This window comes from Pezoporus flaviventris, unplaced genomic scaffold (genome assembly GCF_033815535.1).
Source record: "Pezoporus flaviventris isolate CSIRO_AGI_PZ_B2104156 unplaced genomic scaffold, CSIRO_AGI_Pfla_v1 ptg000047l, whole genome shotgun sequence".
Classification (NCBI taxonomy): Eukaryota; Metazoa; Chordata; class Aves; order Psittaciformes; family Psittacidae; genus Pezoporus; species Pezoporus flaviventris.
Window position 1 is genome coordinate 3897549 of NW_026892595.1, and position 22850 is coordinate 3920398.

Here is a 22850-nt window from a genome sequence, read left to right on the forward strand (position 1 = left end):
TTCATGCTATCATTTCCCTCATGGGTAGGGAACTGAGAGCTTACACAGCCTCATCAGAAATTAAGACAGATAAGCCTATTGACAGAGCAGATCCTTTGTCAACATTGTTGAATTTAGCATTGTGTGCCAAATGTCCTGAACACCCAAATAACAAAACAAATTCTACGTAACTGAGGAACTGCACGTCATGCCCCATTTCCCTTTGGCCAACATTTCAAGTGAAGTTCAGCTAAAAAAGAAACTGCAGTTTTATGCAACAGAGAAAGGAAGAATTTTTTTTCCCCACATCCCACGCAAAAGCAGTGACCTCAGGGTAAGGCTTGACAGCTGATCTACAGGATTACTACTGCTTACTTCATGGAGGTGAAGATAGCACCCATGGCAAAACGCACAGCAGCTTAGCACAGAGCTGGCTCTTGCAAATTTCTTCAGACATCTTTTTATGGACACACTGTCTGAGTTAAAACATCTTCACCTGATTGCATAGGTGTCTTTACACAACACCGAGTCAACTGTACTTGATGCCCTAGTCACAAATGAAGTAATGTACTTACTTCAATCACATGGGGACGAACAGGTTTTCTTTCTTTTTTACTTCTAGCTATACCCTTTATAAATTTCTCTACTTCTTTAGCTGCTTCTGATATTTGCTGAGGTGCTGCATTCACTGAACATCTGTTAAAAATACACACAAAGTTTTTAAATACGTTGTGTTTTCAGGCTCTCCTTTGTAATTTACACCCCTTTTTCTTAAACACTTTCTATGAAATCATCAGAAAGTTAGATCTGTGCTCACTGATAACCACTGCCACAGAAAAAAAAGCAATATATTCATAATCCAGTATTTAATGTGCCAAAAAAAAAGTCACAGTCCAATTGCTTTTCTGTTGCTTGCACAAAAACACCTTTGAAACTAAATTTTATCACCAGCTGTCAAACCACTTCTGTGCACAGGGCTGGACTACATTAGTTTTGCACAATACAGATGTCTCACAAAGAACCTAATGCCCTCTGTGTTCTCACTTTACAGGCAGCCCTACCATGATTTTGAACAGTACAGGTATTTCCATTATTCCATTCACCATTTCATGCTTTGCAAAACAAAGCTTTCCAACTTATATCACTTCAAAAGGACCTATTTTTGGAATTTATTCATTGGACACTGAACACCTTAAAGTGCCCCCTTACTTTTTCCAACAAGGAGATTCCAGAATGTCACTGTTTTCCTTTTGGGAGGGAAAAAAAAACCCAAAACAAAACCAAATCAAATTGTATGCTCGTGTTACAATACGATCTGTCCATATTTGTTCAATGGGCATGTGTAAAGAAAAAAAAAGGGGGGGGGTATGGGGAGGGGACAATTTTGAGTATTTCTATAAAATCCCAGAAAAAGCCATTTGCACACTTTGGTATAACAGGTACACATAAAATTTACCTTAAGTTTCTCACACCTGTTAAATATTGAACAAAATAAGCCACAGCTACTACCTTGTAAATAAGGAGAACTTAAACTAGTAACATTTCTGTACTTTTCCCCACAGACAACCTGTTTCACAAAATCTCAGTATTCCATGAACCACAAAATGCATATTCACAAGCCGTGGCCTCTTTTTAACCAAAATGTCCCTTTTCTTTTTTTAGCTGGAACTCACCTAATGTTGTCACTATTTAGTAAATACTTCTTAATGCGTGGTAGCTTGCGTAGTACTGGTTTAATATCAGACGTTTCTGCTATTCTCTTCATTAGCTTCACCTGTGCAAGAAGAGAAGGCAAGAAGACTTCAGATTAAGCCAAATAGAAGAAATGCAAAACCAAGCACTGTAGTTCCAAAGTTGAGGATTTGGGCCTTGCTGAAGGACACCACAACCTCTTCACCTGATCCATCCCACTGAACATTTCTTGCAGTTCTCCAGAAGATGTAAGGTTTTTGCTGGCTCTAATAGAGGCATATAAATGCCCTGAGTCTGGAATCCCATTTGACAGCTCCTGGGCAGTCTTCTTAACCAGCACTCTAAAATGCTCTTCCTCCTCAAATCGGGGGCTGAAAAAGAGTAGAAGCGGTCTCTGGATCTGATGCAAAAGCATACCAATGGAATTTATAATACTGAATCATCCATCACCCCAAGTTCAACAAACAGCTTTTAAACTATTGGTTGTCCATTTAATCCGCTATACAGTCATGCAAATGATGGAATACTTAGGTTTAGAAACTGAGAGCCACTAAAGATATAGCTATAAAAAGAAATCCCAAAGTAGGATCTCTAAGAGGAGAATGGTTGGGGGAAGAGGGAAAAAGAGAACCCCAAAACACATGCAAAAACACAAACAAATGAAGCCCCATGTACTGTACTTGTTAAATATTTCACTCCATAAATGCATCATGTCTGGCAGATTTCTATCCAAGCACAGAGATGAAAAGAGCACACCCTGAAGGAAAAAATAAAAACAAAACACAAAAAAAACCCTTCACACAACACAACCAAAGCAATGGCCTGTGAAATGCACAGTAACTTTTAAATGGAAGTGATACAATGATGCCAACCTAACGCTACACATCACAAAACCACTTTAAGGCAGGCTGTGCTACTAAAATCAGAGCAGACATGAAATGTGATTGTTCTTCACACAAAGCAAGCTTGTCACTTCCTCCTCCTCAACAGAAAGGAGCAGTTTAGAAAAAGAATTTCTTATTTTTCACGTAAAGCACAAATGAAACTGTTCTGGGGATGCACCTTTCTGCAAAATAGTCCCCCTCACCCAGCTCTGGGATCCATGAGCAGCAGGCCACAGCAGCAGACTCCCAGCAAGTCTGAGAAAACCCTAGGACTGTTATGTCCAATTCTAAGATCTAATGACCTTGCAAACGTTCCATGTTTCTGAACCACATCAGCAGTGACATACGCACTTAACAGCCATCTCTATGTGTAACACCATACCATTCTGTTCTCTAACTTCTGCTTCCACATTTTTTTGCAGCACTCAGATACATGGTGACAGATGCTAGTGGAGCACTGCCTTAAAATGGATAACCAGATCAAGCACTCCCCCTACGCCAAAATATGAAATCACTGTAATGGTCCAATTTAAACCTTACACAAAAAAAGTACCAGTCCTTTTATGCACTTTTCTAATTCTTTTCATACAGGGTTTCCAATGCATATTAGCTGACCTTCCACCTGGAAGCCCTGACTGACAGTTAACTACAGAGCTGTTATCGCAAGTGCAACATCTTGACATTTATGATTAATTTACCTGTTCATACACATCCAGGTGTGAATCGTCTGGAATGATATGTGGGCTGACAGACATCCCACCTGTTTTTAGTTCTATTTTCTGGGCTTGTTCCCTGTAATCAAGGGCTCCACATCCCATCCTGTGAAAAACAGGAGAGATTTACTTCCATTTCCAGTGTATGACAAAACCTGAATCCATACGGTATTTGTGAAGACTGTTTAGGCCAATGCTAATTTAACAACTAAACAACTAGGGCATTATCAAGCAATCATAATAGTTTACAAGTTATAAAACCTTCACGCCAAGCTCTTCAATTAAAGCATCAAAAGGGTGTATTAAAAAGTGTGCTTTATGTACAGGCTTGCTGCCAACATCTATATCGAAAATTAAAAACATCACATAAACTGTTATCACCAATAAAAAGAACAGATTCCTCCAGCTCAGGTCACCTGGTCTGCTCTATGCCACTCTTGCCTCTCTGATAGGGTTAGTGTTTCTGTGAGTACATGTTGAAATTAAGACTAAAAATCTATCCAAGTGAAAACCTTAATTTCTGCTAGGCTATTTTTCACTTCTATGGATTTTCCAATCTGTTCAGGGAATGCTTATGTTAATATGAAGGAACAAGGCAATGCAGAGACTGACGAAGAAGAGGAAAGGAGCTGGCAACTCTGCAGGGAAGAGGGAACACTACTGTTTCTGCAGGACACCAGCTTACCAGCACTTCCCTTGTATACCAAGGACAGATGTTGAAATTATTAAAACCTCTATTATTTCAGTAAGCTATAATACAGCCTGTTGCTTCAGCTTCTGAGAAAGTAAACCTCTCACTTTGTAATGACATTGCAGAAGAGCGGCACATATGGTTTGAGCTCCTCAGGAAGTGTGTTCAAGCTGGAAACAGCTCTGAAATAAACCACCCCATTGGTTGGCTGAGCACAGTACTGGACAGGGGTTTCATCAGCTGGGGATAAGAAAAAAAAAAGCAAAGATCAACCAATAGCTTCCTACTATAAAACACATAAAAGCAAAAAAATTTCTTACAATATCTTCCCATTAAGAGTTATTTTCTGTTGGCACTTTCCCATTACACTGAAAGCTGCACTAAAGGGGGTTGTTGTTTCTATTCATGGTAAGGTAATACATACCTGGACAATTTGAAGAGAGAAGTCTGTTGTCGGAGGCCACATTTTAGAGGTAACACTCAAAGTGAATTTTTCTCCCTTATTTTTTGCCTTCATCATGTCAAAGGTTGAGGAAAGCAAGTTCCTACACTGTACATTCTAAGTTATGGCATTAGAATATACACTCTAGCATTTTCACAAAAGCAGGTCATTTTGGCATCAAAATTATACAGTACTTGACACCTGCTGGCAATTTTTGCAGGAAAATGCTAGAAATACGCTATAGAATAGTATTACCTGCAAGATACTGACAGAACTGTAAAAAAATTGAGATCCACAGGGTAGCCACCAGCAAAGCAGGGAGAAACTGGCACTGCAGTTATGAAGAATGACAATTTATTTTTTTCCTATAGCTCCTGTACATCGCATTCTGTAAGAAATGGGTAGGCAGGGAGAGCAGTAATGAAGGCTCCATGTGCAAGCTGCCAGCAGCGCTGCACCTTGAGTAAGTCTATGGTAAGATGGGAGATTGCTCAAGAGCGGTGGAGCATGCCACCTAGAGGTTCCTCTGCCCGTGCGTCAGGGCAGGAAGCAGGGAGCTTGCTGCCATCAGAAGCCTACTGCCAGACTAGAGGAAATGGACTATAACTATGCACAACAAACTGAGTACACACGCTCTGCAAAGTGAAAAAGGAGGAAAAGCTGGGCAACAACCCAACAGTGCTGCTCTTTTGAGGACAAAACAGTGGTTACACCAACCTACAAGCGTGGTTTCCAGCACGGTGAATGGGATTTTGGGTTCAACGTCAGACACTTTCAGAGCTGGGAGACAAGAGGTATCTTGAGGTTTGCTCTGAAGAGCAATTAATTCCAAACCTAGTAAGGTGACAGAATACCAGTTTGTCATTTTCAGCTTTTAGTGAAAGTGCTGTCAAAACCTACTGCAGTAATGCAGATTAGAAAAAACCCACAAGAGTCTGGAGTTTAGACTTTTCTATCAATTCTTCCAAATATTTTACTGAAACAAATTCTGCAGATTACCACATCACAACAACAAACAGAACAGTCACTCTATCTTTGTAAATTCTCTTTCCAATGTGCCCTTCATATTCTGTTTGCAGTAACATGCAATTTAGACTTAGAAGAAGTAACATCTGTCACCCAGCTCTGCAAACACCAACCCAGACAACTCCAGAACTTGCAGGTAAGAAGCTCCTTCCTAAGCTGCTCCTCCCAGTTCTTACTGAAGTGCTCTGTCAGTACACTGATGCAGCTAAATTGTGTTTTACGTTTCAGCCTTTCAGTTTCCAGCTGGCTACCTCTAAGTACTCTTTAATTTACCTTCATAAGTAAGACTCATCTGATTTTCTGCTCCTCTATCCCCTGCCTGGTAGCAAAGATTCAGAAGACTTCAGAAGATTAACGCCACTATTTTGGAGGATTTCTGTGATCAGATCACTGCTCTCACAAAACCAGATGACTACCCAAGGTATCCAAGTTTACGTTATTGCCCAGAGTAAGTTAAACACAACCCACCAATGGCTTTTTAAGTACAGAAAATAAGAAACAAAACTACAAAATAGGAATTTTATAGGAGCATAGGGCAGACCTTGTATGCTCAAAAATAAATAACAGTTTCAAGGTAAATGGTGGAAATTATCTCATATTTAGTGCACATTAATATGCGAAAGAATAAGCAGATCAGTACTGTGAAAGAATTTCCTTTCTTCTACCCTAGTGGAGACATTGATCATTCTGGTTTTGCATATTGAAAAAAATGAAACATATCGATCATACACTACAGTATAAATACTGACTGTAAAGCCCCATAACACATATACACAAACTTCCAAGAAAAAATACCACCCCTTTCAAAGCAAATGCTGGACTTGCCTGAGAACTGGAGATATTCTACAGAACAGCTAAAAGAACTGGCTGTGTTTTTAAGCAGTTATCCAAATGAAAATATGAAAAACCACATTAACCTTTTTCAAAGATTTGTGTTTTTTCTTCTTCAGAAAGAGCATTGACCTTTTTTTCCAGCTTTTCTGCTTCCATTTTTGCTTGTTTATCATGGTAGTTTTCCTCTGGACTCATTGTCAGAGTCAATCTATGTGGATTATCCTGCAGAAATGTATCACAAAACAAAGCATTATTAATTTTGAGGGCAACTGCCTCCTGTTTTGCCTCAGACTGTTGCTTCATCATCAGCAGATAAAAAGCAGTCTTGTGCATCATTTGGCTTGCATATTATCAAAAGTATCACAAACAGGCAACCTGAACTCTTCATTTCATACAGAACAGCCTGCTGCAAGGGTGGGGAAGAGAGGCAGCTCACCACAAGAACGAGCATGAACAACCTCCTGTGAAGTTTTAGTATAGAGTCAGAATCCCTCAACAGTACTCATTAGTTTAATTAAATCAAAGTTAAACAACCGTACATAACACAACAGAGAAGCATGCCCCAAGTTTTATCTGGAGAATGTTCCAAGATGGGGAATCTGGTTAAATGCAGGAGGGTTGCATTAAACACCTCTTTAAACCTGCCCAAGCTTGAGTGCATAGAGATTCCATATGATGCAAAACGTGCATGCCTCATCCTGCTCAGAAATGCTTTACATCAGTCTTACTGCCAGAGAACTCTCTGCATTATGAAAGTGTCACAACTGCTGTTGAATTTCTCTTTGTTTATACCGGACTGTGGAATTTTAATAACAAAATTACTCAAGCAGCTTCCATTTATATAGTACTGGGAGGCCAGTCAAATGACAGTGACTGCCCATTTTGAAGTAGGAGTCAAACAGCAACATCTGTCACTGACAGACACTGATATTACTTTGGGACAATGTAACCAGACTCTGTTCTATGAGTATCTCTCCTATGCTTATGTACAAAGACTATGGAAAACTGATTGACTATGGAGTTGAAGAGGGAAATTCAAAATTATCCAAGCATAATAAAATGGACAGGATGAACAGCATTCTCTCCCTCACTCTTAGCCTTCCTGCTTTATTTATGTCCAGGTACAATGTTCACAGAGTGTAATCTTCTGATGTAAGAACATCCAACTATTCTTGCTGCTTCCTACCCAGTCATATTTTTGCATTAGGTCCCTTGTCAGAATTGCACAGTAAAGGACATTCTCAAAAATACTGCACCTGTGTTTCTTCCCTACAAAATCCAAAACCTTAACAGCTCTCTACTACTTTCAGACACTAATAATGCCTCTATGAAAACAGATTTAAATCGATGCCATTGCCTCTTGTCTGAGTATAGGAGAACCAGCACCCACTCACTATTAAATCAGGTTGGCAGTCACTTCAGAACAGCTTCAACAATTTGACTGGGGAAAAAAGAAAAAGGAAAAAAGGCCAAAGACAAAAAAAAAAAAAACAAAAAAAAACCAAAACCATCAAGAAAAAACAAACAAAAAAAGGAAAAAAATATCCACAAAAGGAAAGGCAAATAAAAAATAAATCAACAGAAAATACCAAAAAACACCCCACCCCTCAGGAAAACAAAACCAAAAATCACAACAACAACAAAAAAAAAAAAAAAAAATCACCACCAAAAAAAACCCACCACTTTTGCATTGTTATCATTGGATTTTTTCTTTCTGACATTAGTTAGTTCAGGTCTTCAGGACTATTCAATGTTATAATGCCTTCACCATTTCTATTTCTTCAAGAACGTATGGAGGGGAAAACAAGAAAACAAGCAGAAAGCAATCAGAACTGACAACACAGTTCAGACAGCAGTTCAGTGAACATGACAAGCACTAGAATAGTCTTACTTTTTCAAGGGGAAAGAGATACATCTTGCTATGCCAATACTAAGAAACACATAACTAGGTCTGTAACTCTCTGTTCACATCTGAGCTTCTCATTAGGAAACCCTCATGTAGCATCAGGCTCTACAGTTCAGTAAAACACTGGTGTGTTTTACCAATGTTCTAACATGTATGTTTTCAAATGTCCAACCATACAATTTTTTCCATTTCAACTATTTAAAGTTAACATGTCTCACTAAAAGTGCTGCTGTTCATCTGCATCTCAAATATGCAATACGGTTATAAGAAATTACCCTTGAGTTTAATTTTTAAAGGTAAAACAGTGATTTAAAAATTAATACCAAAGACACTTATCTATAAGTTTGCCTACCTTAAAATATGTTTTAACTTTTTCCTGAAGAAATGTGGGATTTTCTTTAAGGCACTGCCTGAACCGAGAGACTTTATCTGCAATCTTCAGAAGCTCCACTGGATCCCCATCTTGATTCCAGCAGGAGGCTATATACTGAATAGGAAAGATTAATTAGGTAAGCAGGACAATCCATCTGCATTTCTATAACTGACAAAATCTGTATTCCAAAACCACCTTATCATTTATATTTGACTAGCAGACATATAATGAGTAGTTCTATATATCTGGAGAGGCAAAAAAGGAAAAGCAGCTGAAATCATTGTTCAGATTAAAGGACTATACTTCATCATCATCTGTCCCCTATTCTATCTTCTAATTTTACCATACCAAACCACCTTCTTTTTTTTCTTTTCCTTCTTTGTTATGCTTACATGTGTATATCTGTATTCTGGAAATCAATCATATTCTTTCCTCCTTCCCATTTAAAATGAATTCATTTTTCAGCCCAAGAAAGAAGGAGAAAAGAAACAGGTGTTCAAGACAAAGCAGTACATAAATTTTACAGTCTACCCATTAAATGTATCAGATGAAATGATTTATAAAAAGGTAACTCAAAAATGTAATGTAGCTGGGACTTTGGAGAAAGAAGACACTAAATAACCAGAAATATCCCCAGGATACTTCTTTTGGAAGGATTTTTATTCTAGTTTTATTCTTTAGTTTGAGACTATTACGTTTGCTCAAGTTGCTATTGAAAGTTATTCAAACACATCACAGGGCAAGTTATCAAAACCTTCTCCATTTCTACCCCATATGAGTGCAGTAAAAATGAATGAAAGCAGAATAAAAAATTCCAAGACATATGAAAGAGAAAAGCCCTTAAAAGCATATAGAAAACAAATGCATTTGCACTGTCAAAACCACCTTACTGCTTTAGTTACAAGCTGGTATCAAAAGCCTTCCAGACTTTTAAAGTAATATCTATTATTATCTATTCTGTGGAAATTCCCTAATGTGTTTTAAAGAAAGTTAAATTTTAGACTACACTCAAGTTAATCACTTTGAAATAAAAGCCACCTCATTTGAGGCTTCCATGGGGTCATTACAACAACTCAGTTCTGGTTCTCACTAAGTAACCTAAAAGCTGAACCATGTATCTAAGAGCATTGCCGGAATGTTTCTTGAACACTGACAGGCCATGACCACTTTCTTGGTGTCATGGTTTAACCCCAGCCAACAGCCCAGCCCCACACAGCTGCTCACTCCCTCCACTCACCACAGGATGCAGGGAAGAAGCAAAAGGGTAAAAGTGAGAAAACTCATGGGTTGAGATAAAGACAGTTTAATAGGTAAAGCAAAGTTACAAATACAAGCAAAGCAAAGAAAGGAATTCATTCACCACTTCCTGTGTTCAGGCAGGTGTTCAGGTATCTCCAGTAGAGCAGGGCTCCATCAAGTGTAACATTTACTTAGGAAGACAAACACCATCACCATGAACATCCCTCCCTTTCCTCCACCTTTACTGATGAGCATGATGTCAAATAGAATGCGATATCCCCTGAGTCAGTTGGGGTCAGCCGTCCTTGTTGTGTCCCCTCTCAACTCCTTGTGCACCCTCAGCCTCCTCACTGGTGGGGTGAGAGGCAGAAAAGGCCTTGGCTCTGTGTAATTGCTGCTCAGCAGCAGTCATCCCTGTGTAATCAACAGCGTTTTTAATCACAAATCCAAAACATACCCTCATACAAGCTATTATGAAGAGATTTAACTCTATCCCAGCCCAAACCAGTACCCCTGAGGACCTTGTTCCAGTCCTTCCCCATCCTGTGAAGAACTCTTTCCTAATACCCACTCTGTACTTCCCTGATGCAGCTTGAAGCCATTTCCTCCTGTCCTATTATTACTGGACAGCAGAGAGAATACCCCAATACCTCCTGCTCCTCTTCCTGAGGGAGTTATAGACAGTAATGAGGTCACCCCTCATTTTTTTTCTTTTCTAAGCTGAACAAACCTAGTATCCTCAGCAGCTCCATGTAAGTCATGCCCTCTAGTCATTTCAGCATCTTTGCTGCCCTCCTTTGGACGTGTTCTGATATTGTTACGTGCTTGTATTGCGGAGCCCAATATTGCACACAGTACTCAAGGTGACAACACATCAGTGCTGAGTGTGGGACAACCACTTATTTCTACCAGTTAACTATACTGTCATTAATACACCCCAGCATATGGCTGGTCCTTTTTGCCTTTATGTGACTCATACTGAACTTACTGTCAACAAAAACCCCAGATCCCTTTGATCATAGAATGATAGAGTAGTCTGGGTTGGAATGGAACCTTAAAGGTCACCTAGTCCAACCCCCCTACAACGAGCAGGGACACCTTCAACTAGATCAGGTTGTTCAGAGCCCCTTCCAACCTGATTTTGAATGTTTCCAGGCCCTTTCTGAAAGGCTGCACTCTACCCTAACCCCCTAGTCTATATGTACATCCAGGATTACACCTTGCCAGGTGCAGAATCCACATTTGTCCTTATTGAATTTCATACAGTTTGTGATTGCCCAGCATTCTGATCTATCAAGATCTCTCTGTAAGGCCTCTTTACTCTTGAAGGAATCAACAATGCCTCCTAATTTAGTATCATCAGCAAATGCCCTTAGTGTACACGCAACTCCTGTGTCCAGGTCATTGATAAAAACATTGAACAGAACTGACCTTAAAATTGAGCCCTGGAGAACACCTCTAGCGACTGGCTACTACTCAGATATTATCCCATTTACTAAGATTCTCAGCCCCACCTTTCAGTCAACGGTTCACCTATGGTGTTGTGTCTAAAATCAATAAATCACACACAGAAAAGTCCTAATTTTAAAGCTTGCACAGCACTGGAATACAGCATGGAAGTTAAGAGAATTTTTACCACATGACATTTAAAATCACACACGCTGTCATCTGTGATAGCCAATATGGCTTCATAAAAGGCAAACAGTGCCCCACTAATCTGGTAGCATCTCCACACCTACGCTGGGGCAATGACCAGTAATCAGTACAAGCTGGGCGATGAGTGGTTTGAAAGCAGCCCTGCAGAGAAGGGCTTGGGGATATTGGTAGATGAAAATTTGAATATGAGGCCGCCGTGTCTGCTTGCAGCCCAGAAAGCTAATCATATCCTGGGCTGCAACAAAAGAAGCGTGGTCTGCAAACTGAGAGAGGCGATTCTCCCTCTTTACTCCACTCTCATGAGACACCACCTGAAATACTGCATCCAGCTCGGGGGCCCACAGCACAAGACAGCCATTGACCTGTTAGAACAGATCCAGAGGAGGGCCACAAAAATGATCAGAAGGCTGAAGAACTTCTCCTGTGAGGACAGGCTGAGACAACTTGAATTGTTGAGCCTGAAGAAAAAGGCTCAGGGAAGACCTTATTGCAGCCTTTCAATATATGAAGGCAGCATTTAAGAAAGACAGAAACTTTTAACCATGGCCTGTACTCACAAGACAAGCTGCAACAGTTTTAAACTGAAAGAGGGTAGATTTGGATTAGACGTAAGGAAGAAATTCTTCATAATGAGGGCAGTGAGACACTGGAAAAGGTTGCACTGAGAAGTTCTGAATGCCCCATCACTGGAAACATTCAAGGCCAGGTTGGATGGCATCTAGTGGAAGATGGCCATGCCCATGGTAGGGAGGTTGGAACCAGATGATCTTTAAAGGTTCCTTCAAACCCAAACCATGCTGCAATTCCATAATTAGTTATAACTAGGTCCCTTTCACGCCCTTTTCAAGGTCAGCTTCTAAAACATGACCTCAAGGAAGCAAACTGAAGTATAACCGTCCTCTATGGGAATATTAACGCCAAATGCTGCATGACTGGTCTTTAAAAGCAACAATGGTTTAAGAGCTTTCTGTTGTAGAATTAAGTCCTAATAACTGAAACAACTTCAGGACTTAATGTTGAAAGGTAAAATATATGCATAAATATTTCATCAGTCACAGTAACTCGCACAATCTGAAAACATGCTAGGAAGTGCTGGCTATCAAAGTGAGGCATTTTACCAGATCCTACTATGAAACATGACAGGCAATTAAATATCCACAATCTGTTTCACTGTATGGCAATCTGATTTGAAACAGCTCTTGGTTGTGCTCCCCCATTTGTAAGTCTCACATTAATCCAGGGCTCTGGCATACAAAGTTACGTAAAGAAGCAAAGGAATGAACTCCTGTTCATGCTGAGGATGATGAACACTTGAGAGACAGAAAGCAAATGAGCTGCTAAGCAACTGAAATTGCTGTAGAGCAGAAAAAAAACCCAGAGGACGCTGGAGAACAAGGGGCAGCAGGAAACCCCAATTTCCAAACTGATTGCAAATACTGCAGCTCATTCCCAAATTTACCAATGACTTGCAGACTTACAAAGACACCGCATTCTGCTGTGGAATATGTTTCTGTAACAGCTTTGTCTCAAATTCTGGTAGAGCTTTGGTATAAAAATTTGATGCCAAGAACTGAATTAGTGTATTTTCACTTGTGAATCATGAAATTAAATTACAACAATACAACCCTAAATTCCATAGAAAAATACGGGCCTTCTATTTGATTTTTAAAAATACACAGACATCTAGCTAAAACATAGTTACAAGAGCCAGTATGGCATGCCTCCTGCAGAGGTAATCAGTGCTTCTGCAATTAAATCTACTATTCAGGCAAAGAAAACAAGCTCACTGCTTGCTTAAGTCATATAGTGTGGAATCCAGTGATAACTTAAAGGCTACTGAATAGAAGAAAGAAAGATATACCTCAGATGACAAAGAAAAAGCCCTTAAGTTAAAATTTACAAAATGACCCCCTATTTTTTAAAGCCACAGACAGTAGATTTCTTATCCATTCCTAAAAAAACACCTCACACAGGCACATGTACGGACTTACAGATGTCAGGGCAAGTCCAAAACTTGTAGACTGATGCTTCAGCTGGATTTCAATTTTGTGAAGTAGAGCTTCAATCCTATCTTCCTTAAATCCTTTCCTTTGGGAAGGGGTGATGAGAGAAGGAAACCATATCCATTAACACTAATCACTTTAAGTGAAGTTATGAAAATGAATTATAACATCGATAAAAAAAGCATTACAACATAATGCCTTCCACACTGAATTAAAATTGATATGAAATAATCTTATCATGCTGTGTCATTTAGTGAAACTGCACTAATATCATTAAACTGAAGGTTATGCTGATGAATATGGTACAATAGAGGAAGTGGCAGATGCAAGTTTTGAGAGTATTGAACAGTGGTGCATTTATTTTACTATAACTAAATTTTTAAGGTATGCTATTATATATATGCCTGTATATCATTATTACTACCCAATTGTAAAAAAAATGTAGAAAAGAATTAATTCTATTCTCAAAACTTTAATATTACTCACGCAATAACATCATCAACTGTTCTGGCAATTATCTGCTTCACAGTATCAATGTCTCTCTCAGCAATACCCTGTAGACCCACACTGAAATAAGCTTCTCTTGTTGAGCCATTAAACCTAGAATAAAGCATATTCAACTTGGAGAGAAGTACTACAACTTAAACATTAAACCTGCTAACAAAGGCAAAAGAGAGGGAAAACACCCATTATTTTCACATACACACATGCAGCATTTTAAAAACTAGACAGAAAGAAAAATAATTACCAAAGAGGTAAGAAATGGAACTTAAAAGCATTTTTTTTTGTTCAGTTTCAGTAGTAGCAGCCACTGTTAAGACTACATACAGCATATGATATTAGAGAAACAAAAAACAGTTATGGAAGAAAAGCTGGTCTTTTCTGTTCATCTTGCCATCCATATAAAAAAGATTTCATCTTGTCATTCAGATAAAAAAAGTGTCTGGTTTCAAGGTGAAAATTTTGGCTGCCTGTGATGCCAAACATACATTATACTTAAGCAGCTGAGTGGAATGGTACTTTTAAAGCAGTGCTTGTAAAGTAAGTGGTAAAGGTGAATGAAGTGTTCCATGTTAGTTGCAATTATTTTTCAGTAGTACTTAAACCCACAGAAGTAAATATAATTTTGTCCAAGCTGTCAGGCGTGGTTAATCCTAAGAGCTCATCTTTACAGAGACGAATGGACACTTGCACAAATACAGAACACCTAGCAGTTTGAACCAAAGCCAGAAAACAAAAAAGCATTGTCCTGGTTTTGGCTGGGACAGCTAATTTTATCTAAACTCTAAACACCCACTATTCCATGTCTTAAAACCACAGAAAGAATTCAACGGCAGACTCAGGTGCTGGATTCTTGAACACTGATCTCTGGACTCAAACGTATTCTACACTGATCCCTCAGCAGTCACTAAGGCAAATTAAAGCCAACTCACTACACAGTCCAACCCCATATTACTGTAGTCAACCTGGAAGAGGCTCAGCTGACAAAATATACAACTCAATCACTATTTCATTGTCTAAGGATAGATTTCTACTGCCATGCTCTGTAAAGTTAAGATGCCTGCATGGCACTGTCATGCATGACACAGGACTTGCAAGAAGCCCATGACTTCACACAGAGACAGTTCAAGCCAGGCAGAGTATGACATTAAAATCAGAGATGAATATATTAAGGTTTCCCAACCAAACATTTAAAGACAGTCAGTGGAGACAAAGGCATTATTTTTGTCATCATGAAGCAAAAAATCAGATGACTCACACCCTGAAAGCACTGCTTGCTTTATGCTGATGATAAAGGCAAGCTACAATGAGCAGCTGAGTGTGTAGTTAGGTGAAGACAATCCACCCCCCTTAGTCTGCAGCACCAAGTTTGCTTAGAAGACTGGCTGCAAAAGCTATAGCTTGAATAAGTAAGTGCTGGCAGAAATACCCTTTTGTACCAAGGCAATGGCAACTTAATGGCACCAAATTGTGCAAAAAAGCAAAGATAGCACAGTACACAGAAGAGCTAGCAAACTCTTCTAAGTAGTACTAAATGGCCAAGATGAAAATCCCAAGCAAATTAGGGCACTGAATGTATGCCATGTTCTTATCTACACATTTTCTTGTTCATAAGCTTTAAACAGCACAAATTAGTTTAAACTAACATAGCTTCTATCAAATTATTTTGACAAGCCGAAAATTACACTTGAGAATGCTTTATAGATCAGCAATAAAAACTCTTAGGATGTTTTAATATTTAAATATTATTCTAGCATAAATTGACTTATGAGAGATGACTTCTCACAACATAGTACCAGTTTTTTACTTTCCTAATACTGCTTATAGAAATATAAATGGTGACACTTACCCAACATCAGGAGAAAAATCTGTACCAACACCAGACTCAATTAAGGCTTTGTAAAAAGGAGAATTTGGCCCATCAACCAACAGTGAAGACAACAGGCTTAGTGTGAATGTTTCAAAAGTGTCTGTAATACTGAAGAAAAATTAATAGTTCTTAAAAAGCATCAAGCTATGAGTATGTGACACTCAGCATCACTGAGTTAATTTCAAAAGAGTTATTTCTACAAAACAATGCAGAAGATGTGAGGCAGAAGTAACTGTCAGTTATAAACACTGCACCAAACCTTGGGGAAGTAAGAAAGTTCTGCATCTTTCACTTGTAACTAGAATTAAAGCAAGTTGAATTAGGCTGCAAGGGTAAAGTTAGCAGTAGGTCATATGGAAAAGCTTGCACATGGCAGGAAATTGAAAGACAGGAAGCGATTGTTCCCAATAGCCTAATCCACTGAACGATTCTGTAATTTTAGCTTTCTTTATATCCATCTGCCGAAGAAAAAGACAGGAAAATTTCTGCTTAGCAACTGAACTTTCATTTGCTAAAGCAGGATGTGTCTGGCTTTCCCATGGCATTATTTACCTTAAAGATGACATTTATGAAGAGGGACTGGAGAACATGAAACATGGTGCATCTTGCCTAAAGTTCTAAAATGAGCCTTTGATTCAGAATTTCATTTTGATATACTTACTCTGTCAACAAGTAGCTCACACTGACAGTTGTTTGTTTGGAAGGATCTGCAGCAAATGAATCTAAGCCACATGTTACACTGTGTTCTCTCTGTAAAATATAATAAATACCTTTGATGCAGACTGAACTCAGAGCAGAAGTTACAAATAAAAAATGACTGCTCGCATACAGATACTCATGACTAAGTTAAATATTCATGATTAAATACACTAATAGAATATCCTAAAAAATACGACTGGCATCTCAGTTTTTACAGACGGAGAACAGATGAGAGGCTCAAGAAAATTTGGCCATAATTAACACTCTGAGCTGGGTTTCAAAGAAATGCTTAGACTTCTGGACAAGCCAGGAAGGAAAGGGGCGGGGGAGAGGTGCAGAGAAGGAAAAGAATGGAAAAAAGTACTTTTTACACCAATGTTTGAGAGCTTAGGTACCATTAGAAGGCATATTTTCTGACACTAAGTACCAATATTTCTATCAGTATCAGTAGCACTAAATGTTTTCCATTAGTAAAAGCTTCAGAAGGACTTGAAAACTGTAAATAAGAAAAATAAACAACTGCACACAATCATTACATTACTGAAACTTGAAAATAACTGCAGTTTTTCCCTATTGTAATCAAACCTAAAAATGCCTCAGCTCATTTATACGCAAACACACTTCTAAACAAAAAAGCAACACCAGTAGCCTGGGCTAAAATATTAACCTGTTATATCTATGTTCTGCAATTTCAAGATTGGATGTGTACCACTTCTTTTTGTTTATTTCTTTTTTATTTTTACTTACCGGCTTTTCCCACAGTTTCTGTTTCGGGATGTCAGTATTTGACTCAATTCTGTCAAATTTTATCAGTGTTTCCTCGTGTATTTGTTTCAAATGTTGCTCCAGTGGAAAATTACCGTAAGTGAAAAATCTGCATTTCAGATTAAAAACTGATATTAAGTAACAGATTTTACATGAAATTTACAGTAACAGCTTTTTTCATATTCTCCTACATTAAAGACCCACCAGTTTGCACAGATCTCCCAGTAGATTACACATTTCCCAGCTTCTGTTTTATGCTCTGGAGCCACAAAAAACTAGAATTTGTTTAGTTGCAACAATATATAATCTCCCAAGAAAAAAATAATAATTGAAGCCAGAATCCCAGTTTTGGGGTTTTTTTCTGAAGTTTTAGAAGACAAAATTACTGTGGTCCTCACACATCATGTATAAAATACTGTGATCCGCATCTTGACAGATCTATAAAACATGCCTGGGCTCTGTGGGTCAGTCTACCGTGCGCATTCCCATGCCTGCAAGAAACACTGATGATTTCCACTGGATTAAACATGAGTATGAGGTCTGGTTTAGTCTGAGGTGTCCCCGCACATGCCAGGGCGGTTGGAACTAGATGATCTTAAGGTCCTTTCCAACCCTAACTATTCTATGTCCCAGGTGAATCTTACTCCCCCATTAAAATCTAAACATAGGTACAGCAGAATACTTGGGATGAGTAAAGGAAGGGTGGCGATTCATCATCATGACACAAATTGATGTTCCATAAGTGAATTCATCAGACTAAGACTGACAACCACTTTGGCAGAGAAGAAACAATAGTACTATAGATTTTCCTGCATATCACTTTCAATTTGACTTTTAGCTTAAATACCTTATTAGTACCAACAGAATTAGTATCTGACTCAAATGAATATCCACTATTTAGAACCTGGTACAGTAATATGTGATTCAGAAGCAAATGAGAAGCCATTCATTTGGATCTCCTTTTTATAACTTAATCTGTGTTGACTTCAAGGAGGGCAGGAACCCCTAGACCCATCTGTACTAAGTGTATCATAACTCCCTAACATTATTGACAAATATTTTTTAATATGCTCACTCCACTTCCCCCACAACCCATGAGTTCAAGGTAAAACAGCTGCATACAAAAATCTCCCAAACAGATCCTCATAATCAAACAGGAAAATGAGCTCTAGAAAGTCAGCCCTATCTGTTACATGCCTCCAATCCACCCTTCATTGCTCTTCTTAGAGCAATTCATTGCTTTAGTGCTGTCCTAATTACTGTAGGCCATAGGTTACTTAAGTTGCTGGCCAAATGAATATACTGCTGGTTTTGTATTGCTGGTTTTCCCCTCACAAACACACTCACAGAGTGCTAACACACTACATAGCCTAGAATATTAGTCACAAATTTCAGATACCTGGAATTGCTTGGATGATAATGTGTTGCATGGAACTGTTTAAGCTGCTCCCACGTAAGATCGGGAATACATAATGGATCTCCACCAGATATTACACCGTATGTGTGATCAGGTAGGATTTTATTCTGCAGGTGCTGCGCAAATATCCTCTCATTATCTGTCTTAAGATGAAAACACCACATTTTAGTAAAAGTCATTAAAACATTTTAAAAATAAAAGGTGCTCAATAATAAGACCTCAGAGCTCTAACTTGGACAAGAACTCCTCGAATGCGCATTTTGTTCTGTAGTCCATAAACAAGGTGCTCTTTTCTATGTAAACAAACTTCTGACAGGCTAACATTAAGAATGACAATGTAACAGACTGTTAACTTTACAGAGGACTTTAAATTCCATAAAGAAGGAATGGAAATCTCTGGTAATTGATATTGATAGCCTGCCATTGATAACCTGCAGCTTAAACCACTTCACCATGTACAAGATCTCAAACCAAACATTCACAAAACTTACAAATGCCCCTTTCATTTCATTAAAAACAACCCCTTTGAAGACTAGAGGTGTCTGAGGATCAGCTGGGTTCTCATGCTCTAATCTCCACCCTTCTTGCCTGAAAAAAAAAACAAAACAAACAGGAAGCATTGGGAGTTCAAAAGTTTTATTTTCTTCTTGTTTTTAAATATAAAGCTTGCATATACTTCAAGTTGACCACATCTTACCAAAAATCTAGTTGCCGCAAACATGGAAAGAAAGCTGCATCCAAGTACACTGACAGGAGATTCTGAAAATCCTTGGGATTTTGTGTTGAAAATGGATAGAGGGTGTAATCACTAGCTGTATATAAATAAATGTAAAAAGATCAGAATTTTAGAAAGTCTAAGATGCATTTTGCCCTCATTTATTTTTTATTTCTCATCCATATAAATAACTGCAAGAGAAAAAACTTACTAAATGAAACATTTTTGCTGAGAAATACACAGAAGTTTAACACTGCAATTATTTTGCCATGAAAGCTTTGCTTTCACCATGTATAATTAAATCCATTGTTGTATACTATACAGATCCAGCTCTACTGGGGCTTTGTAAAGTGCCAAGTTAACAGAACTATTTTGTTGTCTTGCGTTGTTAGTTTTTTAATATCTCACAACATTCACAATAATAATGGCTCTTCAAAGAGAAATTTAAGAGAGCCAACAGATAGCTCTACTGCAATAAAACCTCTTGCACTTTAAGTGGCATTATTTACTCTTGGCTCACCTGTGAATGCATTCATAAAAGTGGACAGTGACCTGTTTAACATTTTAAAGAAAGGATCTCTGCAAGGATACTTCTGAGAACCACATAACACAGTGTGCTCAAGAATATGAGGGACCCCAGTGCTGTCCATTGGAGTGGTTCTGAACTGTATACTGCAAGACAGAGAGCACAGAAGGGAATGTAGTTATTTGTGATGAGAAATCAACCCACTTCCTACCTGCAGCTGTGATTTATAGGAACGTTATCACCTTCTAGTAGCTAACATGACACAAAGGAGGATGCAGAGCTCTTAAGATTCTTGAGTACTCAGTCACCGCTTCCAGGGGATGTACAACCTATGCAAGTCTTTTTGTGGAGGTAATACACAAGTTTTCAGCACATAACTAAACACATTTCTTTTACCCAAAGGGCTCAAAAAAAAAAACTTCATGGAAGGTTACGGAAAAAAGAACTGGTCTACATCTTGTAACTATTAGGCAGTTTATCAGAAAGTCCAGTTTTCAGCTCACCAATGCAGAAGAAATTATAAGAAATCTGAAGTAGTTCAGTGTAGAGCTGTAAAGACAGCTGGAGACATGCCCTGCAAAAGAGGCTGAATATATTGGGCTCATTTAACCTGGAGAAGGAAATAGCTGCCTTCCAATACCTACAAAGTGATGATGAAGTCAGGTTCTTTGCACAGATATGCCTGATGGAAGGACAAGAGACAACGTTCATAAACTGAAGCAAGGGAGGTTCCAACTCGATCATACAGACAAAAAAATCCAACCATATCAACAGTCAAACATTAGGAATGGGATGACCAGAGAGTTTGCATTATCTCAGTTTTTTTAAGTTTTCAAGGCCCACCTGGATAAATGTCTGAGGAACCACACCTGAATTAAGTGTTGACCCTGTTTTGAGCAGCACACTAAACAACAGATCTCATGACACCTGTTCAATGTGAAAAACTCTAAACAAGTCCCACAAAGGAAGAACTATCCTCTGTTATCACAGAAAAATCCAGTTATGAAGCTGGATTCCAATTTAGAAACTATAAGGTGCTAATGAGATGAAATGTGCTAAACATGTATTAATGTTTTACCTGAACAGATTATTGGAGTCATCCCGGGCCACATGTAAATACCTGGCTCCTGTTTTGTCATGACTAAGCTTCACTGCAGTGAGAAACAGCTCAGGAACAGCCGTCACCTGCATTGGAAGAAAACATCTGCATTACAGTGTGACTGCAACTAGGTCAAATAAATCATGCATGATAAAGCAATGATCAGTTTCATCCTGTATACAGTACTGCCATGTACAGTGTTACATAAATTCTTTGTTTCTGTGATATGTGGGAGAAAAAAATACGTATGTAAACGAAAAAAATATGCAATTTTAAGAACCGATGAAAATAAGACTACAACCACAGAACTATACTCTTCTACTATAGATACGTAGACCTGAACAATTCCATCAAAAATACACAGAAAAGGCATACATTCAAATGCCAGTGGTTAGGGCAACCAAAGAAGTATCAATGAACCCAGTTCTACCACTAGCTCTGGCACTAGCAACCACTTTTTGCAAATTACCTCTACTCTGCATCTGCTTTTTACTTTCAGAAAGCAATTTGACATATTATTCCCACTGCAGGTTCTTAACAAAGGTATTAAAAGCATCTTAGAAGATAAAATATTAATTAGATATATTTCATAAGGCAGCACACAGTGAAATTGTCACCTGTCAGGACTTTTGGAAGACCACACCAAATGCTCAGAATCTGTGGCAGACATGCAAACTCCTGGGGCATGTTATTTTCTTTAGCATAGAGCTAGATCCGTACAGGAACATGTCTTAATGTTACCTAAAGGATGTGGTTGCAGAGAGACAACTACAAGTAACGACTATACTTTTTTAACTGACCACCCAAAGCATCTAAGCCAATAATTAGTGGGAAGCTCCTAGCCTCATTTACGCGCTTTCCAGACAAGGCAACATTTACCTATACACAAACACAGAGGACGCACAAGCGGAAGTCGATGCTCACCTGCTTTACAGTGAACCCATGGATTTGCTCGCCCACCCGGTACTGCAGCGCTCGTTCATTAGCGGAAATGCTCCTCCATCTCCACGACTTCCGATCCGAAGACCTGAAGGCACACTTCCCTTTCAGACAAACACGCTCCCACCACCGGTGCTACATCACCGAAAGAGACACCGGCCCTCACCGCGGTGCCGGGGTCAGAGGCGGGGGCAGCTGGGAACAGGCTGCCTCCCGGCCCGGAGTCCCACCAGCCCGCAGCGAGGAGCCGCCCTGAGGAGCGGGGCCGCCCAGCTCCCGCACGGCGCCTCTGCTCCCTGCCAGGGACACAGCACGTCGGCCCCCGTCCTTGGGCTGAGGGCGAAGGAGCCCGCGGCGGCAACGAGGGGACCGCCAGGGCCGCGGCAGCACCAGGCCCAGGAAGGGCTCGCGGAGCCTCCACCCGCTCTCCCCATCTCCCTCCTCGTCCTTACCGGCCGCGGCTCAGCAGCACCCTAGCCGCCCGGTAGCGGCTCCACATGGCTCGGTGCCTCACTGGGACAGGACGGGCCGCACAGCCGTACCAGCGCAGGCGCCGCGGCCCCCGCCCGCATTGGCGGCGGAGAGAGGCTCCACCCGCCCGGCCGCGGTCCGCCCCGTGCTGCGGAAGCCGTCTTGGGGGAAGGGCAGCGGTAGGGTCACTGCGAGGAGGCCGCAGTGGGGGTGGTCCGCTGTGAGGCGATGGTGTGTTGCGGTGCTCAACCCCAACGTGACAATTCAGATACATGTGTCAAGGGCTGTATCTCTGCTTGCCCGTTTCTTGCTAATGAATCTTAGTATGTTTATGCAAAGATTTTGCGAGGAAAATAAGTAAACAGGAGTAAGTGGGAAGATAAACCAGGCTTTAATCCTGCAATTCTGTC

General features: G+C 39.6%; 1 protein-coding gene across 1 annotated transcript in view; it reads right to left on the reverse strand.

Annotated features, from left to right (window-relative positions):
• PITRM1 (pitrilysin metallopeptidase 1) overlaps positions 1-22572 on the reverse strand; it is a 29251-nt gene extending 6679 nt beyond the window's left edge. Inside the window, exons 1-21 of the mRNA XM_061468043.1 lie at positions 22422-22572; positions 21955-22057; positions 21010-21116; positions 19926-20077; positions 19388-19502; positions 19182-19278; positions 18673-18833; positions 17256-17382; positions 16471-16559; positions 15789-15917; positions 13925-14038; positions 13427-13523; positions 8520-8654; positions 6345-6483; positions 5119-5235; positions 4067-4199; positions 3254-3374; positions 2352-2428; positions 1877-2042; positions 1653-1753; positions 555-675 (exon numbers count right to left, since the gene is read on the reverse strand). Coding sequence (XP_061324027.1) covers positions 555-675; positions 1653-1753; positions 1877-2042; positions 2352-2428; positions 3254-3374; positions 4067-4199; positions 5119-5235; positions 6345-6483; positions 8520-8654; positions 13427-13523; positions 13925-14038; positions 15789-15917; positions 16471-16559; positions 17256-17382; positions 18673-18833; positions 19182-19278; positions 19388-19502; positions 19926-20077; positions 21010-21116; positions 21955-22057; positions 22422-22468 — 2448 coding nt within the window. The 5' untranslated portion in view covers positions 22469-22572. The remainder of the gene's footprint in view (positions 1-554; positions 676-1652; positions 1754-1876; positions 2043-2351; positions 2429-3253; positions 3375-4066; positions 4200-5118; positions 5236-6344; positions 6484-8519; positions 8655-13426; positions 13524-13924; positions 14039-15788; positions 15918-16470; positions 16560-17255; positions 17383-18672; positions 18834-19181; positions 19279-19387; positions 19503-19925; positions 20078-21009; positions 21117-21954; positions 22058-22421) is intronic.
• Between the last annotated feature and the right edge of the window lie 278 nt (positions 22573-22850).